Source organism: Tenrec ecaudatus, chromosome 4, assembly GCF_050624435.1.
Source record: "Tenrec ecaudatus isolate mTenEca1 chromosome 4, mTenEca1.hap1, whole genome shotgun sequence".
Taxonomy (NCBI): Eukaryota; Metazoa; Chordata; class Mammalia; order Afrosoricida; family Tenrecidae; genus Tenrec; species Tenrec ecaudatus.
The window spans coordinates 172,450,346-172,474,143 of record NC_134533.1 but is presented as its reverse complement, the minus strand read 5'-3'; the positions used below and the strand labels follow the sequence as shown (position 1 = coordinate 172,474,143).

General features: G+C 48.7%; 1 protein-coding gene across 1 annotated transcript in view; it reads left to right on the top strand.

The window, feature by feature from the left end:
• ITGA9 (integrin subunit alpha 9) overlaps nucleotides 1-23,798 on the top strand; it is a 367,262-nt gene that overhangs the window by 286,151 nt on the left and 57,313 nt on the right. Inside the window, exons 21-23 of the mRNA XM_075547054.1 lie at nucleotides 6,536-6,625; nucleotides 8,843-8,951; nucleotides 15,610-15,717. Coding sequence (XP_075403169.1) covers nucleotides 6,536-6,625; nucleotides 8,843-8,951; nucleotides 15,610-15,717 — 307 coding nt within the window. The remainder of the gene's footprint in view (nucleotides 1-6,535; nucleotides 6,626-8,842; nucleotides 8,952-15,609; nucleotides 15,718-23,798) is intronic.

Sequence of the window (23,798 nt, the reverse complement as noted above, 5' to 3'; positions counted from 1 at the left end):
GGAAGTGTGGGAATGAGCAGGAGTAGTGGAAGCCAAAGCTCAGAGAGGAGATTGAGATGGGCGGGAGGGGGGGTGGGGGTGGGGCAGAGAAGGCTTGAAAGTATTCCAAAGGCAGTGGAGAGCCACAAACCCAGTGCCACAACATGCTTCCACAGACCAGGGGGCTGTTCCAGGAGGCTGTTGAATGTAACCGGAGTCACGTGCCATGTGCTTAGTCTGACCTTCTTGAACATATCCTTCTCAGGCTGCCATTTCTTGGAGCCCACCGAAGACTCCCATTGCTGGGCAGATTCACTCATGTGTCTGTTGTGGTCTTGACGCCGGGGCAGCCAATATTTGTTGTCATTAATGTTGGGCAGAAACAATGTGGCTTCATCCAAGGGTGGGAACTCTGTCTCGCAACCCCGTTCAGGGCTCCTCAGAGAGGAAGAGGGAGTGGGACATGGTGACAGCTTCGTTGGTGAGAATAACACACCCATTGGCCGGTGCTTCTCCGGTGTTGAATGTGCCTTGGAATCACTGGGGGAGCTTTCAGAACTGTGGGCGCCTGGTCTCAGCCTCCTTCTCCCCCAGAGGTTCGGTTCGTCCTACTCTGGAGTCAGACCTGCACCTTGGGATTATTTTCAAAAGGCTCCTCCAGGGATCGAATGAGCAGCCAACTGTTCTTTCTGCCACAGACAGCTCTCTGCTGTTCTGCTTCTGCTGGGTTCTCTGGTCATTGCTGTGGCCACACAGGACTCACAGACTGTGCTCACGATGATGGGGTTCATTATGGGGCTGAACCAGTCGCAGTTGAGGTGAGAATTGTTCAGGCAGGACATGTCACAGTGTTCTTTTAAGTACCCCAAAGCCTCAACAAGAAGGCTCTCAGCTCCAGCTCCATGGGTCGGCAATCCCAGCTCTCCAAATTAACTGCTCAGCGGCACCCCACTCCACAGCCAACCTCTTGACACAAAGCACTCACTTTTAGGGGCTCTGTGGGCTGGGGTATCCATTGCTCTGGCTTATGCTCTGGCCCCTGGTTCTGCTGCCGCTGCTCCTCTGCCCCTCCTGATATCACAGCTAGCTCCTGGGGTCCAGAGGACACGCTACACTCCTGGCTCATGCCGGTGGTGAGAGTCTCTCATTTCTGCTTCTGAGCTGGCTAACCCAGATGACCAGCTGTTAACAAGTACTCAACCACTGAAGCCTATCAGTACCTTCCCCCGCCTTCTCTTACCCAGACCCATCAAGACAGGGTCCTTTGGTAGAAGTTACAGAAGCTCCAGGAGCCATGTTAAATAATCCATTGCCCTGATGTGGACCAAACTGAGAACCACTATGCAAATCCCTGTGTGTGTGTGTGTGTGTGTGTGTGTGTGTGTGTGTGCGCGCGCGCGCGCGCAGGGGATGGTTTCCATCAGCATGCATCCACTGACCATAACCAGTTGCCATCAAGTCTATTTCAGCTCATAATGATCTCAAGTGCTTCAGAGTAGAACCGTGCCCTATAGGTTATTTATTTTTTTAAAGTTTCATTGGCATATAACTCCTATCATACAGTTCAATAGTTCAATCATATTAATAAGAGTTGTGCGATCACCACAATCAATTTTAGAATCGTAGCTATTCATCTAGTTCAGTGGTTCTGAGACCCCTTTGAAGGTCAAATGACCCTTTCACAGGAGTCATCCAATTCATAGCGGTAGCAAAAATGACAGTGATGAAGTAGCAATGAAAATAATTTTATGATTTTTTGTTCTTTGATGCCTGGTAACTGATCCCTTTGGGACCACTCGCTATCATTGACTGCACACCTCCATGATAGGATCGCTGAAGACAAATGGGTGCATAAGCAAATGTGGTGAAGAAAGCTGATGGTGCCCGGCTATCAAAAGAGATAGTGTCTGGGGTCTTAAAGGCTTGAAGGTGAACAAGCGGCCATCTAGCTCAGAAGCAAATAAGCCCACATGGAAGAAGCACACCGGCCAGTGCGATCACGAGGTACCCAAGGGACCAGGTATAAGGCATCATGCAAAAAAAAAAAAAAGATGTAAGTGTGTGTATGTATGTGTATATATGTGTATATGTATATATGTATGTATATATATGTATATATATCATATTAAATGAAGGGGGAAGTGCAGAGTGGAGACCCAAGGCCCAAGTGTCGACCAATGGAGATCCCCTCATAGAGGGGTTTAGGAGAGGAGATGGGTTAATTAGGGTGTGAGGTAGTATCGATGAAGAACACAGCTTTCCCCCGGATCCTGGATGCTTCCTCCCCCCAACTACCATGATCCGAATTCTACCTTGCAGGGCTGGATAGGACAGAGGCTGTACACTGGTGCATATGAGGGTTGGAGGTACAGGGAATCCAGGGTGGATGATACCTTCAGGACCAAGGGTGTGAGGGACGATGCTGGGAGAGTGGAGGGTGAGTGGATTGGAAAGGGGGAACTGATTACAAGGATCCACATGTGACCTCTTCCCTGGGAGAGGGACAGCAGAGAAGGGGGGAAGGGAGACTCCGGATAGGGCAAGATATGACAAAACAACGATGTATAAATTACCAAGGGCATATGAGGGAGGGGGGAATGGGGAGGGAGGAGGGGAAAAAAAAGAGGACCTGATGCAAGGGGCTTAAGTGGAGAGCAAATGCCTTGAGAATGATTGGGGCAGGGAATGTATGGATGTGCTTTATACAATTGATGTATGTATATGTATGGATTGTGGTAAGAGTTGTATGAGTCCCTAATAAAATGTAAAAGAAGAAAAGAGAAAAAAATGATTAGGGCAAAGACTGTACAGATGTGCTTTATACAATTGATGTATGTATATATATGAACTGTGAAAAGAATTGTATGAGCCCCAATAAATTGTTAAAATTTAAAAAAAAAAAGAAAGAAAATAATTTTATGGTTGGGGGGTCACCACAACATGAGGAACTGTATGAAAGGGTTGTGGCATAAGGAAGGTTAAGGATCACTGATCTAGTTACTGTCTATAGATTTACCTACCCTGGATTTCATACACAGAAAAGCATACAAAACAAAAACATGAAACAAAACACAGAAAAGCTTCAATAGAAAAGAAAGCAGAAATATTAAAAAGGGAAACAACTTTAAAATAGGTCAAAGGAAGATCAAATAGTTACAATGCTCTCTATTTATATCCCTAGATGATGGTCAGCGGGGGGAGGTGGCAGGGGGCTCACCAGAGGCTAATCCACATGGGGACCCTGCAAATGGGTTTTGGACTTCTGTCATCCATAACCTTCTGCCAACCAAGTGTTCACCATTTAAGCTCTAAAGCCATTCCCTCCTCCAGATGTGGATTTTATTAGTCCAATGCTTAGATCACACAGACTGCTGTGCTTCTTCCATGTGGACTTCATTGATGCCTCACCTAGATGGCTGTTGTTTAAAGACAAGTCTTTAAGATCCCAGACACCATTCTTTCTGATAGCCAGGCACCACCTGGTTTCTTCACCACACTTTGCTGTAGCACTCCTATCTTCAGGGATCTCTTCTTGGGAGCAAATATTGAGTAAGACCATGTCATAAGAACTAATCTTTCTTAGATTAGGGCCATGATTAAATAAAAGCCTCACACCCATTTGTACCTAAAGTTTATCTGGTTCACTTAGAGACATCACTATCAGTTTACTGGAGAACATTAAAAACCATCCCCATGGGGCATCAGGTAACGCTGTGCATGAGATCATTGGCTGAGCCAATGGTATAGAATTTCCGTCCTATTGAGAAATCCATAGCATGTTTAATGGCTGTGATCTTGTGAAAATAGATAGCAAGAGTTTCTTCTAAGGAGCCTCAGGTGATTTGAACCTTCAACCTCCAGGTAGTAGCTAAGCCCAGCGACTCCAAACATCACTTAAGCACATGCTAGGGGATTTCGCAGTCTCATTATGTGCCGACTACAGTGCTAAATGCCAGGCATGAAAATAAATTACAACAACTAGCCAAACTCTAAGGAAAAAACAAACCAACCCGCTTATATGTACCTCAGTATGGTTACGCAGCAGCAGGGAATGCCCAGTATTTGTAGTTTAAAGACTTAAATGTCAGAATCTTAAAATGCCTTGAGTCACCCATGCTAAGGCAGCCTTGTTGTCTGTTAAACACAACAGGCAGGAGACTATTCCAGGCATGTGTTCTGTTTTCTTTATAGGCTATGATGAAAATCTGGTCTCACTTCCCCCTCTCCCCTCCTTCCCCCTCCAAGGGTACCCAGAGCACTGGACTCCCCATTGTGATAGGAAGATCCCTAAGGCTCCCTATCTTGAAAGCCCAGTTAAATATCAATTGCGCCTTTCTTCCTGTCACCACTCTTTGAAGGCCTCTCTCCTGCCTGTGGGTTTAGGCAGCCATCTAGTTGAGGCTGAGCAGTTGCTGCTAAAAAGGGCCTTGCCAGCCAGTGGGCAAACCCTCCCTGCTCAGAGCCTGCAGGACGACCCTCAGGGAGGCAGTGGGCTGGGCCTCCTGTCTGGAGCAATCACTCTGATGACAGATGAGCCTGCTGGCCCCCCTTGCATCCCCGCCTCCCACACTGCCAGCAGCCACAAGTGGCTGGACAAATGGAAGTGTCCCTTTCATCAGGAACCCATTACTCAGATCTGGCAGGGTGCTGGGCATGGGGAGATGCCACCCCGGGGGTTGGGGGTTGCCTTGCCCCTTGCCCATTCAGGCTAGAGCCTTGCCCATGGTTGTTCCTCTGCGACTTGCTGTGTCCCACGGGGAAGGACAGGCACAGAAATTGCTATGCGAGCAGCTGTCCTGCTGTCCCTGCAAACTGTGGCTGCCCCTTGAGGGACAGATGCTACCCGTGGGTGGAAGACAGATGTGGAGAGGACAGAGGGGTGTGTCAGTCCCACAGACAATAGGAGACCTGGCGTGGTGGGGGTAGGGGGGGACTCTGAGTGCTATTTAAGTATCACCGCCTTTCAGCACACGCTGGGAGGGAGAGGAAGGCAGTGTGGGGTGGGGTGGAGAAGGGCCCTGAGGGCAGGGAGCAGACAGGGCTCCACAGATGTTCCAGGATGCTGGGGGGAGGGGGCAATGTGGGGGGTGTGGCTGGTGTGAGCCTGGCGTCCAGTGGTGCACACTGAGGTGGACAGTGAGTGCCCGGGTCAGCAGCAGGCACCAATCTCCCAGAGGCCTGTAGGGCCACAGGGAAGAGTCCACAATGAGTTATTGTCCTTGTTCTAGAGTAATGGTCACAGTTGGTGTTAAAATGTAACAAACTGGTAAAGAAGAGAGAAAGGAGGGGTTTCTCCCCTGGGTGTGTGTGTGTGTGTGTGTGTGTGTGTGTGTGTGTGTGTGTGTGTGTGTGTGTGTGTGTGTGTATTCTGCTCTCTATGCCTCCCCACTCCCCAGGCTGGTCCATCATGGGAATAATCCAGTGGGAAGAGTCCTGACTTGGGCCAGAGACCCTGCAGAGTTGGAATCTGAGCTCTGCGCAGCGGCTTGTGTTGGAGCCTGGGGGCCAATTACTTAAGCTGCCAGAGCTATTCCTTATCTGGATGGTTGGGCACCCCCTCTTCCTGGGGTCACTTCAGGACCCCCATGAGGTCATCCTCAGTGTGGTGCAAGGCGTGGGCTTGGCAAGCAGTGGGCACTCCACGTTCGAATCCCCGCATTTGCCTCTCTAGAGGATGCCCTCACAAAGCCTCCATTCGGTCCTTCCTCCCAAGAGCAGTGCCCCAATGAGCCTTCTGTCAGGTCAGAGTCGCCTGGCTTCTCGGTGGCTGATAAGGGATGTCCACACGTGGGCAGCCGCTGCTAGGCTCTAGCATACACCTGCCCGAACCTGGCTGCAGTTCCCTAACCTCACGGCTCCATCTGCGCTACCTGTGGAACCACAGCTTACCTGGAAATAACACCCGCGCTCAGGGCCCACCCAGCAGCCTTGGAACTCAGCATTCCCACACACCCAACCGGATGGCTTCTAACTCTGAGCCCCTCCAACTCTGTTCAGTCTTTCTCCCACCACCTGGGAGCACAGGCCAGACGAACAGGTCAGGAGCAGAGCCCCATGATCAACCAGCGGCTGCAGGCGTGGCTCTACGGGGTCAATGAACACAGGCCTGCCCCCAGCCCTCTGAGGTGCATATTGTGCACTGCGCCCGGAGGAGCCCACTACCCCAGTACTGACCTCTGGGATGTGTCGCCGTCATCATTGCTGCCATCAGCTCTTGGTGGCCCCAGGCTGGGTTACAGATCAGACTGTTGGGATCCACAGGGTCTTCCTTGGCTGTTTTCAGAAGTAGATCACCAGGCTTTTCTTCCTCCTCTTCGTTGGAAACTCTGCTACACCTGCTCAGGCACCTACCGCCCCACCCCAAACCTGGCAGGTGGATGGTGGTTCCACAGGGGGTGCCGTACCTGGGGATTGAACCTGGGTCTCCGCATGGAAGGCAAGGACAGTCCCACCAGGGCTCTCAGCATGCCTTGGCTGGCCTGAGGGGGGACATTGAGCAGAGGAGACCTGTTTGGTGCAGGCTGGCCAGCGCTCACTGCTCTCTCTCCCCTCGCAGTGGCAACGTGGAGCGCGTCGACTCCCTGCAGGACAACAGCCTGGCGCTGACGGTGCCACTGGTGCATGAAGTGGACACGTCCATCACTGGGTGAGTTGCCCACGCCTGGGCTTCTGGAACGCAGGGGTGCCCTCCAGTGGAAGCTGGAGCCTTTCTGGTGGTCCCACAGGGACCCAGGAGCCAGCCTCACCACCACCCCTCCTGCCCAGCCTCAGAAAGGGGTGTGAAGCTCTAGCTGTTGGGGTTCCCCCACTCCTGCCTCCTCTTCTCCACCTCCCCACCCGCCTGGGGCGAAACAGGAGAGATCTGATGGTAAGCGTGTGCCCCATAGGTCTCTGACCACTGCACACCTTGATATGCCTGTATTGCAGACCCCACCCTTCCAGAATACAATGGGGCCTCAGGCAGCGTGTTTCTGGAAACAAAATCTCAGCCTGCAGCTGCTGGGCCAGATGTGCCCCTGACTTTAGCTCGTGGAGGGTCCACCTGGGTGGTGAGCTTCACAGGCAAGCAGTGGGCACTGAGCTTCCATTAACCCCTTCAGCACAGAAGTCTGTGCTGTGACCAGCAGCCTGGGTGGGGGTGCTGCTCTGAGAACTGCAGACCCCTAAACCAGCTCTCATACGTTCGCAACCAGAGCCTGGGCCGCAAAGTCAAAACTCGGTTTGTAGATCTGGCTTCAGAACACAGCGCGCATACCTCTCCGAGAGTGGGAAAAGGACAGTACTGTGAGGGTAGCTCCAGTGAGGACCCATCGGGCCCGGCTCCCCAGTGCAAGCTGAGCTTTCTGCATGGTCAGCCTTTCTCTCCTCGCGGCCCCCTTGCTGTTGGTTTTTTCCAAGTGTGTTGGCTGTCTAGGGAATGTTACTACCTGGCAGGGGGGCCACTAGTGCAAGGAAGAGCCAGTGGGGTTGAGTTGAATGTTCCTGTTCCGAACTCTGCACTTTCCATCACGTTCCTCAGAGCGAAGCTGAACATTACCATATAGCTGCCTCTCTCCACAGCCATACTGTTAGCCCTATAGTTGATTGACTTGTCTCCTCAGAGACACAGAGAGCCCTGGCGGGGTAGTGGTGGTACATCAGTGCTGTTAACCAAAGGGTCGGCAGTTCAAAACCACCAGCTGCTCAGAGGGAGAGAGATGAGGCTTTCTACTCCTGTAAAGATTTACCATCTCAGAAACCCACAGGGGCAGTTCTACCCTGTCCTATAGGGTCCTTATGAGTTAGAATGGACTCAGTGGTAGTGAGTTCGGTTTGTTTTGGTTTTTGATGCCTGCCACCTTGATCTTGTCGTCTGTCCTCCAGTAGAGGGGCCTCCCCATGAGGTGTGCTGCAGCCCCTGGGGAAGCCATTCCTGTGACCCTTCCAGGAACCTCCAGCTCAGGGCTAGTTCTGGTGAGCCTGTCCCTGCCATGTTGATGATGCTGGAACCTCACTGCTTCCCAGTGAATGCACCAACCTCCAACACTAACCTGAAACGAGATGCATTGCTGTCTGTTTAGACTTAGCATCTGTATCAGACGTGGTTTCATTTAGGCAAGAGAGCAGCTGCCTCTACAATTGGCTATTTAGCTGGGAGCTTGCATGAGTCTGGGCCCAGTCTCATCCCTTGGGGGTTATTCCCATAAGAAATTGTGAAAACGGTGCTACACACGAATCTTTCATTGTCAGCTGGCTCCTTTCATTGTGAGCTGGCACCGGGCTGCTAACTGAAAGGCTGGAGGCTTGAGTCTCCCCAGGATGCCTCAGAAGAAAGGCCTGGTGATCCACTGCTGCAAAACCAGCTGTTGAGACATGCCCCTCCCCCCCACCCCCTAGTACACGGGTCTACCCTGACACACACCTCGCTGGTGACCTTGGGAAGAAGGACCGACTTCAGTTTCGACCATTGCATTTGTCACAGAGCGGGGGGTTTTGAATGCCAAATGCACAATTCACTTTGGGGTCTTAAAATGCTTACCATCATCATCCTTAACAGAATTTTGTGACAGAACAGAAAATGTGTCACTTAATCTCATTAAAAATCTATGAAAATCTGAGATGGCCCTCTTCCTCCATCCGAGAGCTGCCTTGTGGCTCACTGAGTTGACCTAACGTGTGAAGGCACTGCTGGGAGAGCCTGCTTCCAAGGCCGGCATGTCTGCCATGACGGTGTGCAGGGCAGAGAAGGGACAACGGGGAAAGCAGGGGTGGAAGACAACTCTCAGGAGATGAGGTTCAGAACGAAGCAGGCACCGAGTTGGGGTGTTCCGGGGTGCGAGGGCTTGACCGCGGGCAGGGACGGTGATATGCTTTCCTCTTTCAGAGTCACATCTCCAACCTCCTTTGTGTACGGCGAGTCTGTGGACCCCTCCCAATTCATTCAGCTGGAGGACCTGGAGTGCCATTTCCAGCCCCTCAACGTCACCCTCCAGGTACCCGCCCCTGCAACCTTGTCTGTCCCTGGGGGGCGGGGACCCTGGAAGAAACCCCAAGATGTGCCTCCTTACAGAAAGGCACCGAGGGGCCCTGGTTGTCCGGCCTGCGGTATGGGTGCATGGTGCATTCTAGAACCACATGGGACCTGGCTCCTTCCTCGTCCATGCGGACAGCTCTGCTATCAGGGCCTTGAAGGAAAGCTGCTCCATGGTGCCCACCAGCCCCAAGGGGACCCCTTTCTGGCCTCAGTCGTTCTACTCATGACAGGGGGGCAGCCTCAGAGGGTTTGCAACCTTTCCTTCCTCCTGGGGTGATCCATGTCAGCCCAGCCAAAGACTCTCCTTTCTCATGGGGGTGCCACCGAAACTCTGTGGAGCCCAGTTCTACCCCAACACACACGAGGTTGCTGGAACCCAGAATCGACTCAGTGGCAACTGGTTTGTTTTGGGGTAAGGTCCCAACACTATGGGAGGTGAGCCTGGGCCAGCGACCTGTCAGGCAGGCATGGATGGACCGGACACTGCTGATTTGGCCCAGTGCCCTTCCAGGAGTCAATGATGTGAAGGAGAGGAGATAAATGGAGCTGCCTGGCCCCTGTGCATTGCTGTTTGCAGGCCTGCTGCGGTTTCTGCTGTTGAAGCTCACAGTGCCCTGGTCCAGCCCGCCCCTGGAGAGGATGCTCGCAGTCTGGCATTCGCCACTGCGGCCAAATAATTATTACTTTCTTTCCCTGTGGCCTCTCCTAGGTAGACTGAGGGAATGACAAGTAATGACAGGGTGAGGGTCACAAGAATGAAGCAGTAAAACATTTGTGGGTTCTTGCAAACAATGGTCTTCCTCCCTCCAGAGAGTTCTCCAGGGCTGGAGACCTCCGGAACCCTGATGGATAACACATGTCCCCCACTCCGAGAGGATGCACCTCCCCAACCAGCTAAGGCCCAGCTGTCACCCCCTGGGTGCGATTTACAGCAGAGCAAGGGGAAGATGGGATGGGAGCTTGCTTTTGTGACTGCAGGGCGATTACCGTGACGAAGCCCTGTATTTCTGAACTGCTTCTCGGGAATTTTTCCCCCCACTACTTTTTTGGTAATTGAGCCGGAAGATAAAGAACAGACAGCTTTATTTCACTTTAATTGTTGATACACTTGTTACTGGTTGGGGAGTCTTTGAGGTGCCCTGTAATCAAAGGCATACTGAAGAAAATAGGTGACGAGGTTTCATGAAGCAGATCACACATGAAGAGGGTGCAGGGGTTAAAAGAGAAGCCAGGGGAGGAGTGAGGGAGGGAGGGAGGGAGGGGAAAATGAGGAGCTGATGCCAGGGCCTTAAGTGGAGAGCAAACGTTTTGAGAATGATGAGGGCAATGAATGTACAAATGTGCTTTACACAATTGATGTGTGTATGGATTGCGATAAGAGTTGTATGAGCCCCTAATAAAATGATTTTTAAAAAGAGAGAGAGAGGAGCCAGGAAGGGACCCGCAGTTCTACACCAGATGCAGAAATGTTCTTGTCACTCCCCAGGAGATAAGGGAAATCAGAGTGTGCGGGTTTCGTCATGTTTCTCTGAAGGCATTTTGACAGGGAGTACCAGGGTTGGGATTCCAGGCAAATTCTTTCCTCCCATGAGACTTGAAATGGGATACAGCCCAGAGAACGGGGGCCCCAGGGGAGGCGTGATAGGCATTCCCCCTAGATACACTTGTTAATTATCCAGTGCCTGAGGAAGTGTGTAGGATTCAGTTCAGGATTCATTAACAGCATTGGCTGGATCTAAAAGATTGATCGGATGTGTCATTGATTAGGAGGAGAAGCTTCTATGTTAACAAACCCTCCCGTATGTAGGCCAGCCATATCACTGCTGAAGTAGAACCCACGACTTCCCATCAGAAGCACGTTTTCGCTGTGTCCTGTCAAAGCTGTCACTCGGTCGCTGCATGCCTGTTCCTTTAGACCTCACTGCAGATGTAGACCGGAGGATGGTAGAAACACTTGCCTCGGGCCTGCTGCCTACATTTCGTCGTTGTTTTTGTAGCAGACACAATAATCTGCCCCCCCCGACCCCCCATTTCTGGATGAGGCTGGCTTTGCTTCAAGAGTCCCCCAACAAGAATGATTTCGGCGCGGTACAGAACACTTGCAGGACACAAAATGTTAATGGTGATTTTTGGGGAGGTGGTTTTAAGTAAATACTGTAACACAAGCTCTCCCATCTGTCTGGCTCCAATGAGCTAAAGCATGCACATCAAATTCGTTTTCCTCTTTTGCTTCCTCCCCTTCATGCCTTAATTGGGATTTCCCAGACAGGTCAGGAGGGCTCCTTTCAGCGCCGTCCTCTCGTGTTTCACTCCTCATTAGCGATTTCGATTGTGGTTAGAGACTTCTTCCTGCTCTTCTGTCTTAGGGCTGTTGTTTTTACTGCATCTTGTTCTTGCACAATCAAACCTTGGCAGCCTCCTCTCCTCTGCTTTGTCCAGTCTCGTGCAGAACCGATGACTGCAAGAAAGGGAAGACGTTTTGCAGGGGCGAGCCAACCGCCCCTTGGCGTGTGCACTCCACCGCCGCAGGTGACGGCCAGCTCGAGCCTCCCGCCCTTCTCCTGGCTTGCTCTTAGAACTCAAAGTCAGAGAGGCCTCGAGGGCCCTGCATCCTCCCGCTAGTCCCCGGGGTTTGGGAACAGGGTGCCATGTCCTGCCCTCCCTTTCTCCCATTTGCCTTTATTGAGCCTGGGTGGGTAGTGGTTACACGTTGGGCTACAAACGAAAAAGTCAGCAGTTCGGAACCACCAACCACCCCGAGGGACAAAGATGCAGCTGTCTGCTTCTTTCAAGTTACCATTTGAGAAAGCCACAGGGCCGTTCTACTCTGTCTCATGGGGTCACTGGGCCGGAATCAACTGCACGACAGCGCTGGGCTGGACAAGAGGGGTCAGCAGAGCTCTGGAGGCTCTATTAACGGGGAATTTGCATTCATGCCTTTTCCAGCGTTCAGAGGCTGCCTGAATCCCTGGCCCCACTGACCCCCTTCCATCCCCAGAGCCAACAGTGCTTGTCAAGTCTGTCTCAGGATGCCGTCTTTCTGCTCTGAATCGTCAGCCACCACTCCCCATTTAATGACCTCTGGGCGTTCATTAAGGAGCTCTGTGAGTTACACATTGGAGGAGAACCGATAGATAGGTCCGCAACTTGGACCCACCAGGTGCTCTGAGAGAGACAAACGAGGCTTTCTGTTCTGTAAAAAGCCAGAACTTCAGAAACCCAAAGGGCAGGACTTTGTGCTCTACGGTCACTGTGAATCAGAATCAGCTCCCTGGCCATGATTGGGGATACTTGAGGGGAGTCCCCTTAAGGGCAGTGGATTTATAACTTTAATTCCATCTGAAAATGGAATTTCTACTTGCTGTGTAATGTACCCTATTTGCAGATCCCAAGTGGATCTGGGCATTTTTGTCATGGGGGAGTGGGTAGCGTGGGAATACTGTTTAGCCTTCCACCAAACTCACTGCTGCCAAGTCCATTCTGAACCAGGGGGACTCTATAGGACAGATCAGAACTGCCCCCGTGGGTTTCTGAGACTACAAATGTTTACAAGAATCGAGAGCCTCATCTTTCTTCCTGGAGCAGCTGGTGGTTTCAAACTCCTGACCGTGCAGTTAGCAGCCACCACACAGAATCCAGTAGGCTGCCAGGGCTCTCTTAACCTTTTCCACGCCCCGTATTCCCAGCCCTAGGAAACTATTAATCTCCTTTCTGTCTCTGTGTATGTGTTCATCATCCCCCCACTAAATAGGTTCATTGGCTTATAATTCATGTGTCGTACATTTCAGTGGTTCAGTCGCCTCAGGAGGACTTGTACAACATCCCCACCATCAGTTTTAGAACATTTTCTTCATTCTTGTGCTCATTGTTCTTAGCTCCCTACTGCTCCTCGCAACCTCCCCTGCCATGCACCCAAGGCACATTAGTCCAGTTACTGCTGTCCCTACAAGTTTATCTTTCTTGGATTTCTATACATAAAAACAAAGCAAACAAAAAATAACAAGAATAAATAAAACAGATAAAAACCTGTATCAAAAAGAAATCAGAAAACAGCAAAAAAGTAGAATAAATGTAAGTGGACCATAAACGAGATAAAATGATAGGATGCCAAACTTTAATCTAATTGCATGTGCAACAATCCACTTTCGAACGCATTCTGCATGTTAGCAAGGTTATTCACATTCCTGGTCCTTGGTCAGAAGGGATTCACCAGTGGCTTAATCCGTATGTACTTATTTCCCCATCACTTACAAACAAACAAGCAAACTGAAACAGCTGTAGATGGATCAAAAGGGAGATAAACTGATTGATATTATAGTTTGACCTAACTACGTCTGCCAAAGTGGACTTCACAATGACCTTTGTCTGATAACACAGTTATTCATAGCCTTCAATTATGGCCAGAGGGGCTTCACAGGAAGCTCAATCCGTGTGTGAACCTGCAAATGGAGCTTGGGCTTCCACTGCCGTCCACACCCGTTTGCAAACTGGGTGTTCACAATTTAAGCTCTGATACCATTCCCTCCTGTAGACTTGGATTATAATATTTACACTCCTTGGATCACAGGCTTCCATGTGGACTTAATTGATTTCTCACTTAGGAGACTGCTTGTTTGAAAACAAGCCTTTAAGGCCCCAGGTAGTATTCTTTCTGATAGCTGGGCACCATCTAGTTTCTTGCTGTTGTTGTTCTTCATTTTCTCTCTTTTATTTTTGTAAATACTTTTATTGGTTGCTCTTACATCTCTTTATCACAATTCATACATTCCTCCACTGTGTCAAGCACATTTGCACATATACCGCCATGATCATTTTCAAAGCATTCTCTTCTCACTTGAGTCCCTGATATCAGCTCCCCATTTCTTCCCCCTCCCTCACCCACCCACCCACCCTAACGAACCATTGATAAGTTATAGATTATTTTTCCCATATCTTAAATTGTCCTCCGTCACCCCCACCCACTTTTCCATTATTCATCCCCCTGGGAGAGGTTTCTAGGTTGATCCTTGTGAACGATACTCTCTTTCTTCTCTGACTCTCCCCTAATCCTCCAATATCTCTACCCTCCTTGTTGGCCCCGTGCGGGTTTATCTATCCTGGATTTCCTGTGTTGTGGGCTCTTATCTGTAGCAGTGTGCATGTTCTGGTCTAACCTGATTTGTAAGGTAGAATTGAGGTCATGATAGTGGAGGGAAGGAAGCACCAAAGAGCTAGAGGAAAGTTATGCATTTCATTGGTGCTACATTGCACCCTGACTGGCTCATCTCTTCCTTGTGACCCCTCTGTGAGGGGATGTCCAATTGTCTACAGATGGGCATTGGGTCTCCACTCCATGCCCACCCCATTCCCCTTGAGTATGGTTTTATTCTGGGTCTATAGCACCCATATCTTTAATTATCTCTTTATGAGAGTATTGAGTATGATTGGGGTTAGAATTAAGTATAATTAAGTATTGTTCATAGATTGGGGTTAGAATTAAGTATAAGACCAAAATCCATTACTGTATCTGTGGTTTATATGTGTCTCTGGTCACCTTAAAGACATCATTGTTATTGATGTTAGAGAACAGCATCAATCATCCCCCTGGAGCATCACTTCCACTGCCCTCAACTCAATGCTACCCAAGCCTAACGGGCAGGGTGCACTGCCCCTGTGAGTGTCGGTGTGCTCGATGTTGTTGTTTTTATTTCCCTTCATACTCCATTTCTTCCATGAGATTTATGTTCCACCTCTTCTCCCTTTTTCGGTCTGTTTCTCGCATTGACTTTTCTCTTACTCCTCGAGAGATGACTAGCTTCTAGTGAAAAGAGAGATCAAATTTTAGAGGACCCTGAATTGGGACTGAAAATAAGTACACAGATACCATCAATAAATATGAGGGGTTTCCAAAATGGAATTAAAGATAAGGGACTTTTCCCATGAACTGTTTGAAGCCCCCTCATCTTAGTGATCTTGCCTCCAAACCAAGCAGCTAGATAGTGTGTGTGGTAAAACCAGCCCATCTGCAAGTTAGATCACTTGGTTTGAGGACAATCCACGTTGTCTTAGTGGATTTAAGTGACCTCAAACTGTAAAGGGAAGGGGCTAGACTATCTCAAGGGCTTGCAGGTGTGGCTTCTGGACCAGCATTATCAATGTCATGTGAGAACTTGTTAAATGCAAATCCTCCAGTCTTACCCCAGCTCCCCTGCCTCAGAAATGCTGAGCATGAGCCCCTTGCCCCATCTGTGTCTGAAAAGCCCTTTGAGTGACTGATGCATCATAATGTTGAAGAAACCCTGGCCTAGATTCTGTCTTAGCTCCCACCAAGTGGAGCAGTTGGTGAGTTAAATGTCTAGCTATGTAAAAAGGAAATAGAATTTTTAGTTGGTAGAAGATGCGAAAATGAGAAATATGGAATAATGTAATATTAAAGCTCTGGGGTTTTAATGCCTGTTAAGATCCCTGTTTCTTTTGAAAACCCTGTCATGTGAGATGTTTCACTTCAGTTCTAAGTATGACCTAGCTCACACCCCTGAGTGTCTGTGCATTGTTTCTAAGAAGCTGAGAGTATAAATTGCAGGATATAAAATGAAGTTCTGTTACTCACATTCCGTTTCTGTGTTTCCCACCCACAGGTCTACAACACGGGGCCAAGCACCCTGCCTGGGTCATCTGTCAGCATCTCTTTCCCTAACCGGCTGGCCTCTGGGGGTGCAGAGATGTTTCATGTGCAGGAGATGGTGGTGAGTTCTCCGTCTGTTGGCACCCTTGCTTTCAGACTTGAGCCAGCCCCTTCACATTGTGTGCTTACCCCGAGGCTGGTCTCCATCTACCCAAGGGCCCAGAAAACCTGACTCATTGAAACTTTAAACACCGACCTGGAGAAGTCAGGGGACCTTTGCCATCTGAATTTCTGCCCTGAGACTGTTTTGAGTCATGCCATAAGAAGGCCTCTGTGGATGGGGCAAGGGCTGCTTATGAGCCAGTCCCAAGGAGAGACATGACGGGCTCTGGGATGCTTCAGGCGTTGTGTACAGCCCAGTGTGTGTCTCTGTGTGCATTTTTCTGCAAAGATCCGCAGCATGCATAAAGATGTTCAGAGGACTCACTGCTGCCTGAAGGAGGAAGGATGGGCCCGTAGGACATCCGTGTAGGTTGGAACTCAGACTTACATAGGGAGGGTTTCTGCAATCTGTATGTCTTCTCATCCAAGGTGCCTAACAGCTGTGATCTAAAGGACCACCTAGCCAGACTGGCAAGTGAGCAAGAGATCAAGTAATTATTTGCATGGGTTACAAATGGCTCTTTTTAAAAAACAAAATCAAACGAACAACAACAAAAAGATGAAAACGGGAAATAGCAATAAAAAGGAGGCTAAATCTTGTCTGTAAATTTCAGAAACGTGAGATTTAACCCCACACAATGAACATCCGTGTCATGAAGATCAGAATTTGAGAACATGAATTTGATGTTACAATACTACATACTACAGAATTCATGCTATTTGACAATTATCTTTGTGGCTGCGGCTGATTTGATCTCGAGGAGGCTTGATCACTAACCTGGGATCATTTCTGTCCTTGAAACACTCTCCCTCCATGACTTGGAGGACATTACAGTCCCCTTGTTTCCCCTTTCTCATCCCCACCACCTTCCTTCCATCACCTTGCAGAGAGCTCTTATTGTAGCCTGTGCTTCTGACGTCAAATGCGGGTCACCAGCCCAGACTTCTCCCAGGAGCTCAGCCTTCTATCACCAGCCAAGGAGTCTTGGTGGTGTCCTGGGTTAAGCACTGGGCTGCTACCTGCTAGGTGAGGTTTCACCTAACCCCTCGGAGGGAGAAAGATGAAGCTGGCGGCCAGCTTACAGACTGACAGCCTTGGAAACCCTAAGCTTGTCCTCCAGGGATGCCGTGACATTGACTTGAAGGCAGTGGGTCATGGCCTGACCATGTCCACCGGGACGCCCAACAGGTTTCTCAGTTGTATTCAGGATAGAACTCCTGACCGTTTGCTCTCATGCCTGCTTCTCCCCCAATGACCCCATCTCAGCAAACGGCTCCTCCACCCTCCCCGTGGCTCTGTCTTCTTTCTTGACTCCTCTTTCTCCCGCATTTCACACCCAGTCCAGCAGCAAAGACCCTGCACCTCCACCTTCACAGCAGATCCCGAATGTAGCCGCTTTTGAATCCTCTTCCTGGTCCCAGGCACCAGCACCCATCACCTGGGTGATTGCAATAGTCTCCTATGTCTGCTTTGGCCCCTGCAGTCCAACCTTGATCCAGCTATAGAGCGCGGTGAATCTATAGGACAGGATGGAACTGCCTCCGTGGGTTTCTGAGACTAGCTCTTTGGGAGTAGGCAGCCCTGTGTTTCCCCCCAAGGAGCTGGCTGGTGGTTTTGAACTGCCAACCTTGAGGAATGCAGCCTCAGCACAACAAACATGTGGACATGTTACTGTGAGCCTATCTCTGTCCGTCAGCAGCCGTGCTGGAATGACCATGAGAGTAACAGAGACCGGAAGAGGGGCAGCATGACCCATTTTCAGGGTCATGTGAAGTGCCTCACCCACAGCGCTACTGGGCCTCCTTTAAGCAATTGTTCTCTATGTACTCTGCAAATCCTGGCTGAGCATATGCCTATTGCATACCAGGCTTGAGAGGAGGGATCATTCATTCCGCTGCTCCCAGATGTTCCCAGCCTTGTGCGAGACTGAGACCTCAAAGGGAATTGCCGTGCCATCTAACGAATGCACCAATGCGGGTGTGTCCAGGTTCAGAAAAGGTCCAAGGTTCTCCCTAGTGTCATGAAGCAGGCTCTCGAAATGGGGGCTCAGAGGGTGTGTGGGAGTTAGCCAGGGAGACAGATGAAGAGGAGAGCTTTCCAGACAGAGGGAAGCTCATTACCTAGGCGCATGTGATGGGGCCACATCTGTCGTGGCAGAAGCTAGGCCTGGCTCTGCATTCACTTTGCCTGGCTGTTACACAAACAGGCACAGGTAACTCTTCTCTACTCCCTCTCCAAAGCACATAGCACATAATTATGTTAGCAGTAAGACGGGGAGTGCTGAAGTCCTTCATTTCCTGCGGCGGTTGGTAAATTCATCTCTCCTTCTGGGCTGCATCATGTGTGGGTAGCCGTGGTCCTCCGCCTTCGTTTTCTAGCCTGTTACACTTGGGGGAGGCCAAGTGTCCTTCCAGTGACACCTGATGAACCTTGTCGCAAATTGTCCCCAGCTCATGCAGAGAGCAGTGGCTTCCGTGGGCCAGCCCTCCTTGGCCGCTGGTGCCTTGGCAGAGGCTCCTGCCTGAGCTGAGGCTGGACCTTTCCTCACACACCAAGCCTGCGCAGTGTCACGGTTTCCCTTCGTTGCAGAGATGGGCTGACTCGGGGTGCAGGGCTCAGAGCGGGCTGAGCACTGTGGCTGTCACAAGTTTTACGGCTCATGATGGGGGTAGAACATTTATTTAAATTTGGGTGGTGGTTCCACCCCAAAGTTAGGATGGTCCACAATGTGTGAAGATTCATAGGAAGGGCTGAGAGGTCTGTCCCAGGGCTCAAACTTCATCTGCTGCAGCTGAAGACTTCTCTAAGTAAGCAGCTTTCTAAGGCTGGAGGAGAAAGCTCTTTTTTTGTAGGCGGGAGACAGGGATGGCTTACAGAGATGAGCAACTGGAACTGACCTGCAGGTGAAAGTACCAGGTCTTTCAAAGCGCTACACTTTTAATCCAGAGCGCAGAACGAATGCCTTCACAGTCTTTCTTCCTCCAGCCGCACCATCTGCAAATGCTTCTCCCTGGCTTGCTGGGTCCTTGCTACTGGCGCAGCGATTCCCAAGAACTGACCTGATACCTACGAAGTAGATGAAAGTGGAGATGGTGGATGATTTTCCAAGGAGACAAACAAGTGGTTTTGCCATCAAACATCACTGGGATATATGTGCTCATGTGATATTTAAATCAACATCCACTAGCATAGTCCCAGTTGGTGCTGGGATTTATATTCTTGTTAATTAAACAATTCTCCTTTTCTGTTTCACACATACACAGCAAACAGGAGGTGTGTGTTTCTTACGTGCGCATGATCCAGTGTCTACCAAAATGAACCTGCTCCATATGGGAATATTAATTAATTAATATGTAACAACAGCAGCAACAACAAAAACCAACCCCATGGCTGTTGAGTCAATTCTGACTCACAGCGACCCTACAGGACAGGGCAGAATGACTCCTGTGGGTTTTCAAGATCACGACTTTGATGGGTGTAGAAGCCTCATCTTTGTCCAATGTGTGATAAGGGTGGTCGTATCCCTTTGAAGAAGAGATGAGCCTGGTACGCTAATGACCATGGCAGAGGCCGAATGTATTCAGACAGAAGCAGAGGGAGGACTGATGATGGGTTTACTGCAAGAATGGTCAGGGGGAGCTTATTAATTAGAATGATATTAGGGGCCAAGCCATTGAAAAGAATCAGCTACAATACAAAAACAAAGAATAAAAAATGTTTTGTGCTTGACAAAAGTTAATAGCATGTGTTGGCTGTCTAGAATCTTTGAAATTACTGACAGCCTCTTTCATGTGCTGCAATCTAATCCTCATAGCGCCTCCAGAAAATAAGGTCATGATCCCAACTGAGGAACCAAGACTGAGAAATATACCCAGCTTCACATAGGGCTAGGGCTAGGATTGTAGCTGGGCTGTCTGACCCCAAGGCTCATGTGGTTTCCATAGTGCTCTCCTTCACACCCCTCTGGTAATAGTGCCTACTCCCCAATTACCAGAGGCACCCTCGGTCAACATCCTAAAAGATGACTGGCCAGGCAGCCCTAAATCACCCATCAAATGTGGAGCACCAACGCAGGAACAGCCTCGCCAAATGCAATCAAAAGAAATAATTCTAGAGAATGCGATAACAAGACAAACAGTATTGACAACCAAGAGTGTCATCTTCTGAAAGATGGGGGAGGAGGGGAGGTAACCTGTTTTTCCATGAAACAAAATAAATCAGAGATTTGTAAATTGAAATTTTTGACTATCAAAATGAAAACTTTAATACCTGGGTTGTATTGTAAAGAGCCGAATCTCAACAGAACCGCCTTGGCTTTCGGCGTCTCAGAATCATTCTGCTTTTGACAGGGTGTCGCCCTTACCTCTTTTCTGTTGTTTCTTTTGGTGGAAAATACTTGAGTTTTTCTTTTCTGGTAGGTTTCTGACTTAGTTTCCACCCTTTACAGATTTTCTTTTTTTATCACATACACACACACCATGAGGGAGCTTTGAAAGTTTGTGGGGAAATTGAAGGTAATGGAAGATCTATTGAAAATAATGGAACGTTCCCACAAATGTTTTAAAGCCCTTTCGATGAAGCACTAGAACCACTTACTCATCCATACCAAGAAACGTGGAAAACCGCTACCTGGCCAACTGACTAGAAAAGATTCATATCTGTACCCATTCCCCAAAAAGGTGACCCAACAGAATGCTCAAATTATAGAACAATATCCTTAATATCACATGCAAGGAAAATGTTGCTAAAGAGCACCCAACAACGGCCGCAGCAGTACATTGACAAGGGACTCCCAGAGCTTCGGGCCAGATTCAGAAGAGAGTTTCATTGACTGAAGACATTGAATATCAGAACGACATTTACTTGTGTCTGGTTGACTATGCCAAGACACTTGACTGTGGGTCGTAACAGACCGTGGATAGCCGAGAGATGAATGGGAATACCAGAACACTTCATTATGCTCATGTGCTACATGGATCAAGGGGCGGTTGTGTGGACAGAACAAATGAATAGTACATGGGTTAAAATCAAGAAAGGGGTGTGTCAAGGTTGTACTCACCATACTTATTCAATCTGGATGCCAAGAAAATCATCAGCGAAGAACTTTAAAAGGTTATGGATTAGAGGAAGACTTATTGACAACCTGAAATATGCAGATGACACACCTTGCTTGCTGAAAATGAAGAGGTCTTGAGGGACTTGCTGATGACGATCAAAGATTGCAACCTTCAGTATGGATCACAACTCAATGGAAGGGAGACCAAAATCCTCACCACAGGGCAATAGGTAACAGGATACGTGGATAAAAGATTGAAGTTGTCAATTATTTCATCTTGCTTAGATCCACAATAAATGCTCATGAAGCAGCAATCAAGAAATCAAAGGGCACATTGCATTGGATAATTCTGCATGAGATCTCTTTAAAAGTGTTGAAAAGCAAGCTGTTACTTTAAAGACTCAGGTGTGCCTGACCCAAGCCATAGTGTGTTCAGTCACTCATATGCGTGAGGACGTTGGACCTTGGCTAAGGAAAACTAAAGAAGAACACATGCATTTGAATGGTGGTGCTGGTGAAGACTACTGAATGGACCATGGACTGCTAAAGGAACCAATGCATTTGTCTTGGAAGAAATCCCGCCAGAATGCTCCTTAGAAGCAAGGATGGTGAGACTTTGTCTCATGTACTTTGGACATGTCATCAGGAGAGAAGAGTGTCAATCACTAACTAAAGGACAGATCTATTCACTCGGGTGAAGGGAAAAACAAGATGCAATAAGAGGGAGGTCAGCACAAAACGATCCAAGCAAAAGGAGACCCTGGGACAGTCAACGTAAATGCTGTTACACGCCCAATCCTGCGATCACAGTCATGAAGAGTGGATACACAGACATGCAAGCTAAGCAGGTGTTGGGAGGATGGAACTATACCACAAATACATACAGGTTTCATAGAGGTTTTTTCTACATATGTAATTATACATACTACATATATATGTGTTAGTCTGGATACATTAGATAAACAAATCCACAGAAACTCATATGTATAAGAGAGTTTTCTATAAAGGGTAAGTGCACATCAAGAAAACATCCAAGTCAGTCCTGCCCAAGCCCTCAAGTCCAACATAAGCCCATATGTCTGATACCAATCCATAAAGTCCTCCTCCATCTCACAAAACATATGCAATGATGCTGACTGCAGGAGGAAAACCAAATCAGTGAGCATGTAACCATCTCAGCACTGGCAGGGGACTCCACACAGCTGCTCCAGCACCCAGGGCTGCATCAGGGTAGATCCATGTAGTTTTTCCTCAGGGCTGTCTTGTAGGAAGTGAGCCTTGTCAGCTGAAGCAGGGAACTGGCTGATGCAGCTACACCCTGGTCAAATCATCAGAAAGCAAGAGACCCAAGAATTAGAAAGGTGAGGCTCACCGAGCCATTTATCTCTCTGCCCTTCAATTAACCCCACATGTATTTATCGGCCAGGTTGGCACAATAAACTTTAACTATCTCAATCTATAAATGTGGCGTTGTATGTAAGGGGCTAAGTTATGAAAATCTGTAAGCCATAATCAAACACCTTGAAGGAATAAGTCACTGAGCTTGAGGGTGCAGGACCACAGCCTCAGGCACATCAAGGTCAATGGGCATAACATAGTGCACACATACTCTACATCCTTCTTTGTAAGTGGCACCTGGTGTCTCAAAGTTTATGAGCAGCCATTTTTGTGCAACTGCTGATCTCTCCTCGTCAGAAGCAAAGGAGAGTGAAGAAAATCAAAGATGTCAGGGCATAATTCGTCCAGGCCCTTAGCCATCTTTGAAGCCTGGAACTGAATTCGCCCCTGCAGTTCACTTTTCCATCAAACAATAGGCCAGTAAAGTGAACGGTAACAGCCAGTCAGCCATTTGAAATCACGGGGACAGCATTTACCCAAAGGCGAAGCTCAGAATTCAGGGAGGGATAAGAAAGGACCAAAGGGAACGGAGCGACAACCCCAGGAAGGACGTGGACGAGTGCTGTCACATGGTGGGCATTGCAGTGAGTGTCCGCAAACAGCACGCGGGCCCTCGTTGAGCAAAAGCCAATTGCCTCTGTCAACGTTAGCCCAAATCACAATGAAAATGGTTGTGGCTGTTGTTTTACAAACAGTAATACAAGCCACATTCTCTGACCACAATGCAATAAATTTTGAAGCGAACAACGAAAGATTACCTAAACAACCAACCGAAAACATGTCCCCTGGAGAAATGTAAAACTCTCGTCTCAGTGGCTTTTAAGATTAAAAAAAAAGAAGAGGTTGAAGAGATAAACAATTTATAAAGCAAAGTATGTTCATATTGAAACCAATAGCTCATGGCTAAAACCTACACAGAAGAAAGCATTGCCATTTACTGGTTGAAATCAGACAAGGTCAGAAATGACGGGGCTCTTGGACAGCGTCAACGCTAGAAACGCCTAGTCAAAAACATTCAAGGAAAGATGGAACTGAAGGCATTATTAAGCGTGTAAACATAGTCAAGATCGACAAAACCCACAGCTGGCTTTGCTTTGTCCAAACCGAGTGCGAGCTTGATCAAAAAATAAAACACAATGATACCAAACTACCACACTCAAAACAAACCGCTCAGCTCACTGCATTCAGTCGATTCCAACTCTCAGCAACCCTGTAGGACGGAACAGAGCTGCCCCTGTGGGTCCCCAGACTGCACAGCTTTATGGGAGTAGGAGAAAACTCATCTTCTCCTGTGGAGCAGCTGTTGGTTTCGAGCTTCTGACCTTGTGGTTAGCAGCCCAATGTCTAACCGGCTCTGCCACCAGGGATCCCAAACAAAGCATTGGAAATGATAACAAGAGCCACATCCATGTGGAGATTTTAAATGTTAAAGTATTTACACAAATTTATGTCCAAATAAATACCAAAAAAGCTAAAAGAAACGCAAGATAGAAATTGCAGCTAGACCGATTATTTGGAGGTGGGGGGTGGGGAGATAGATATATGTTTTTAATGTAGCCAAAGGTCTACTCGTTTTAAAAGCACC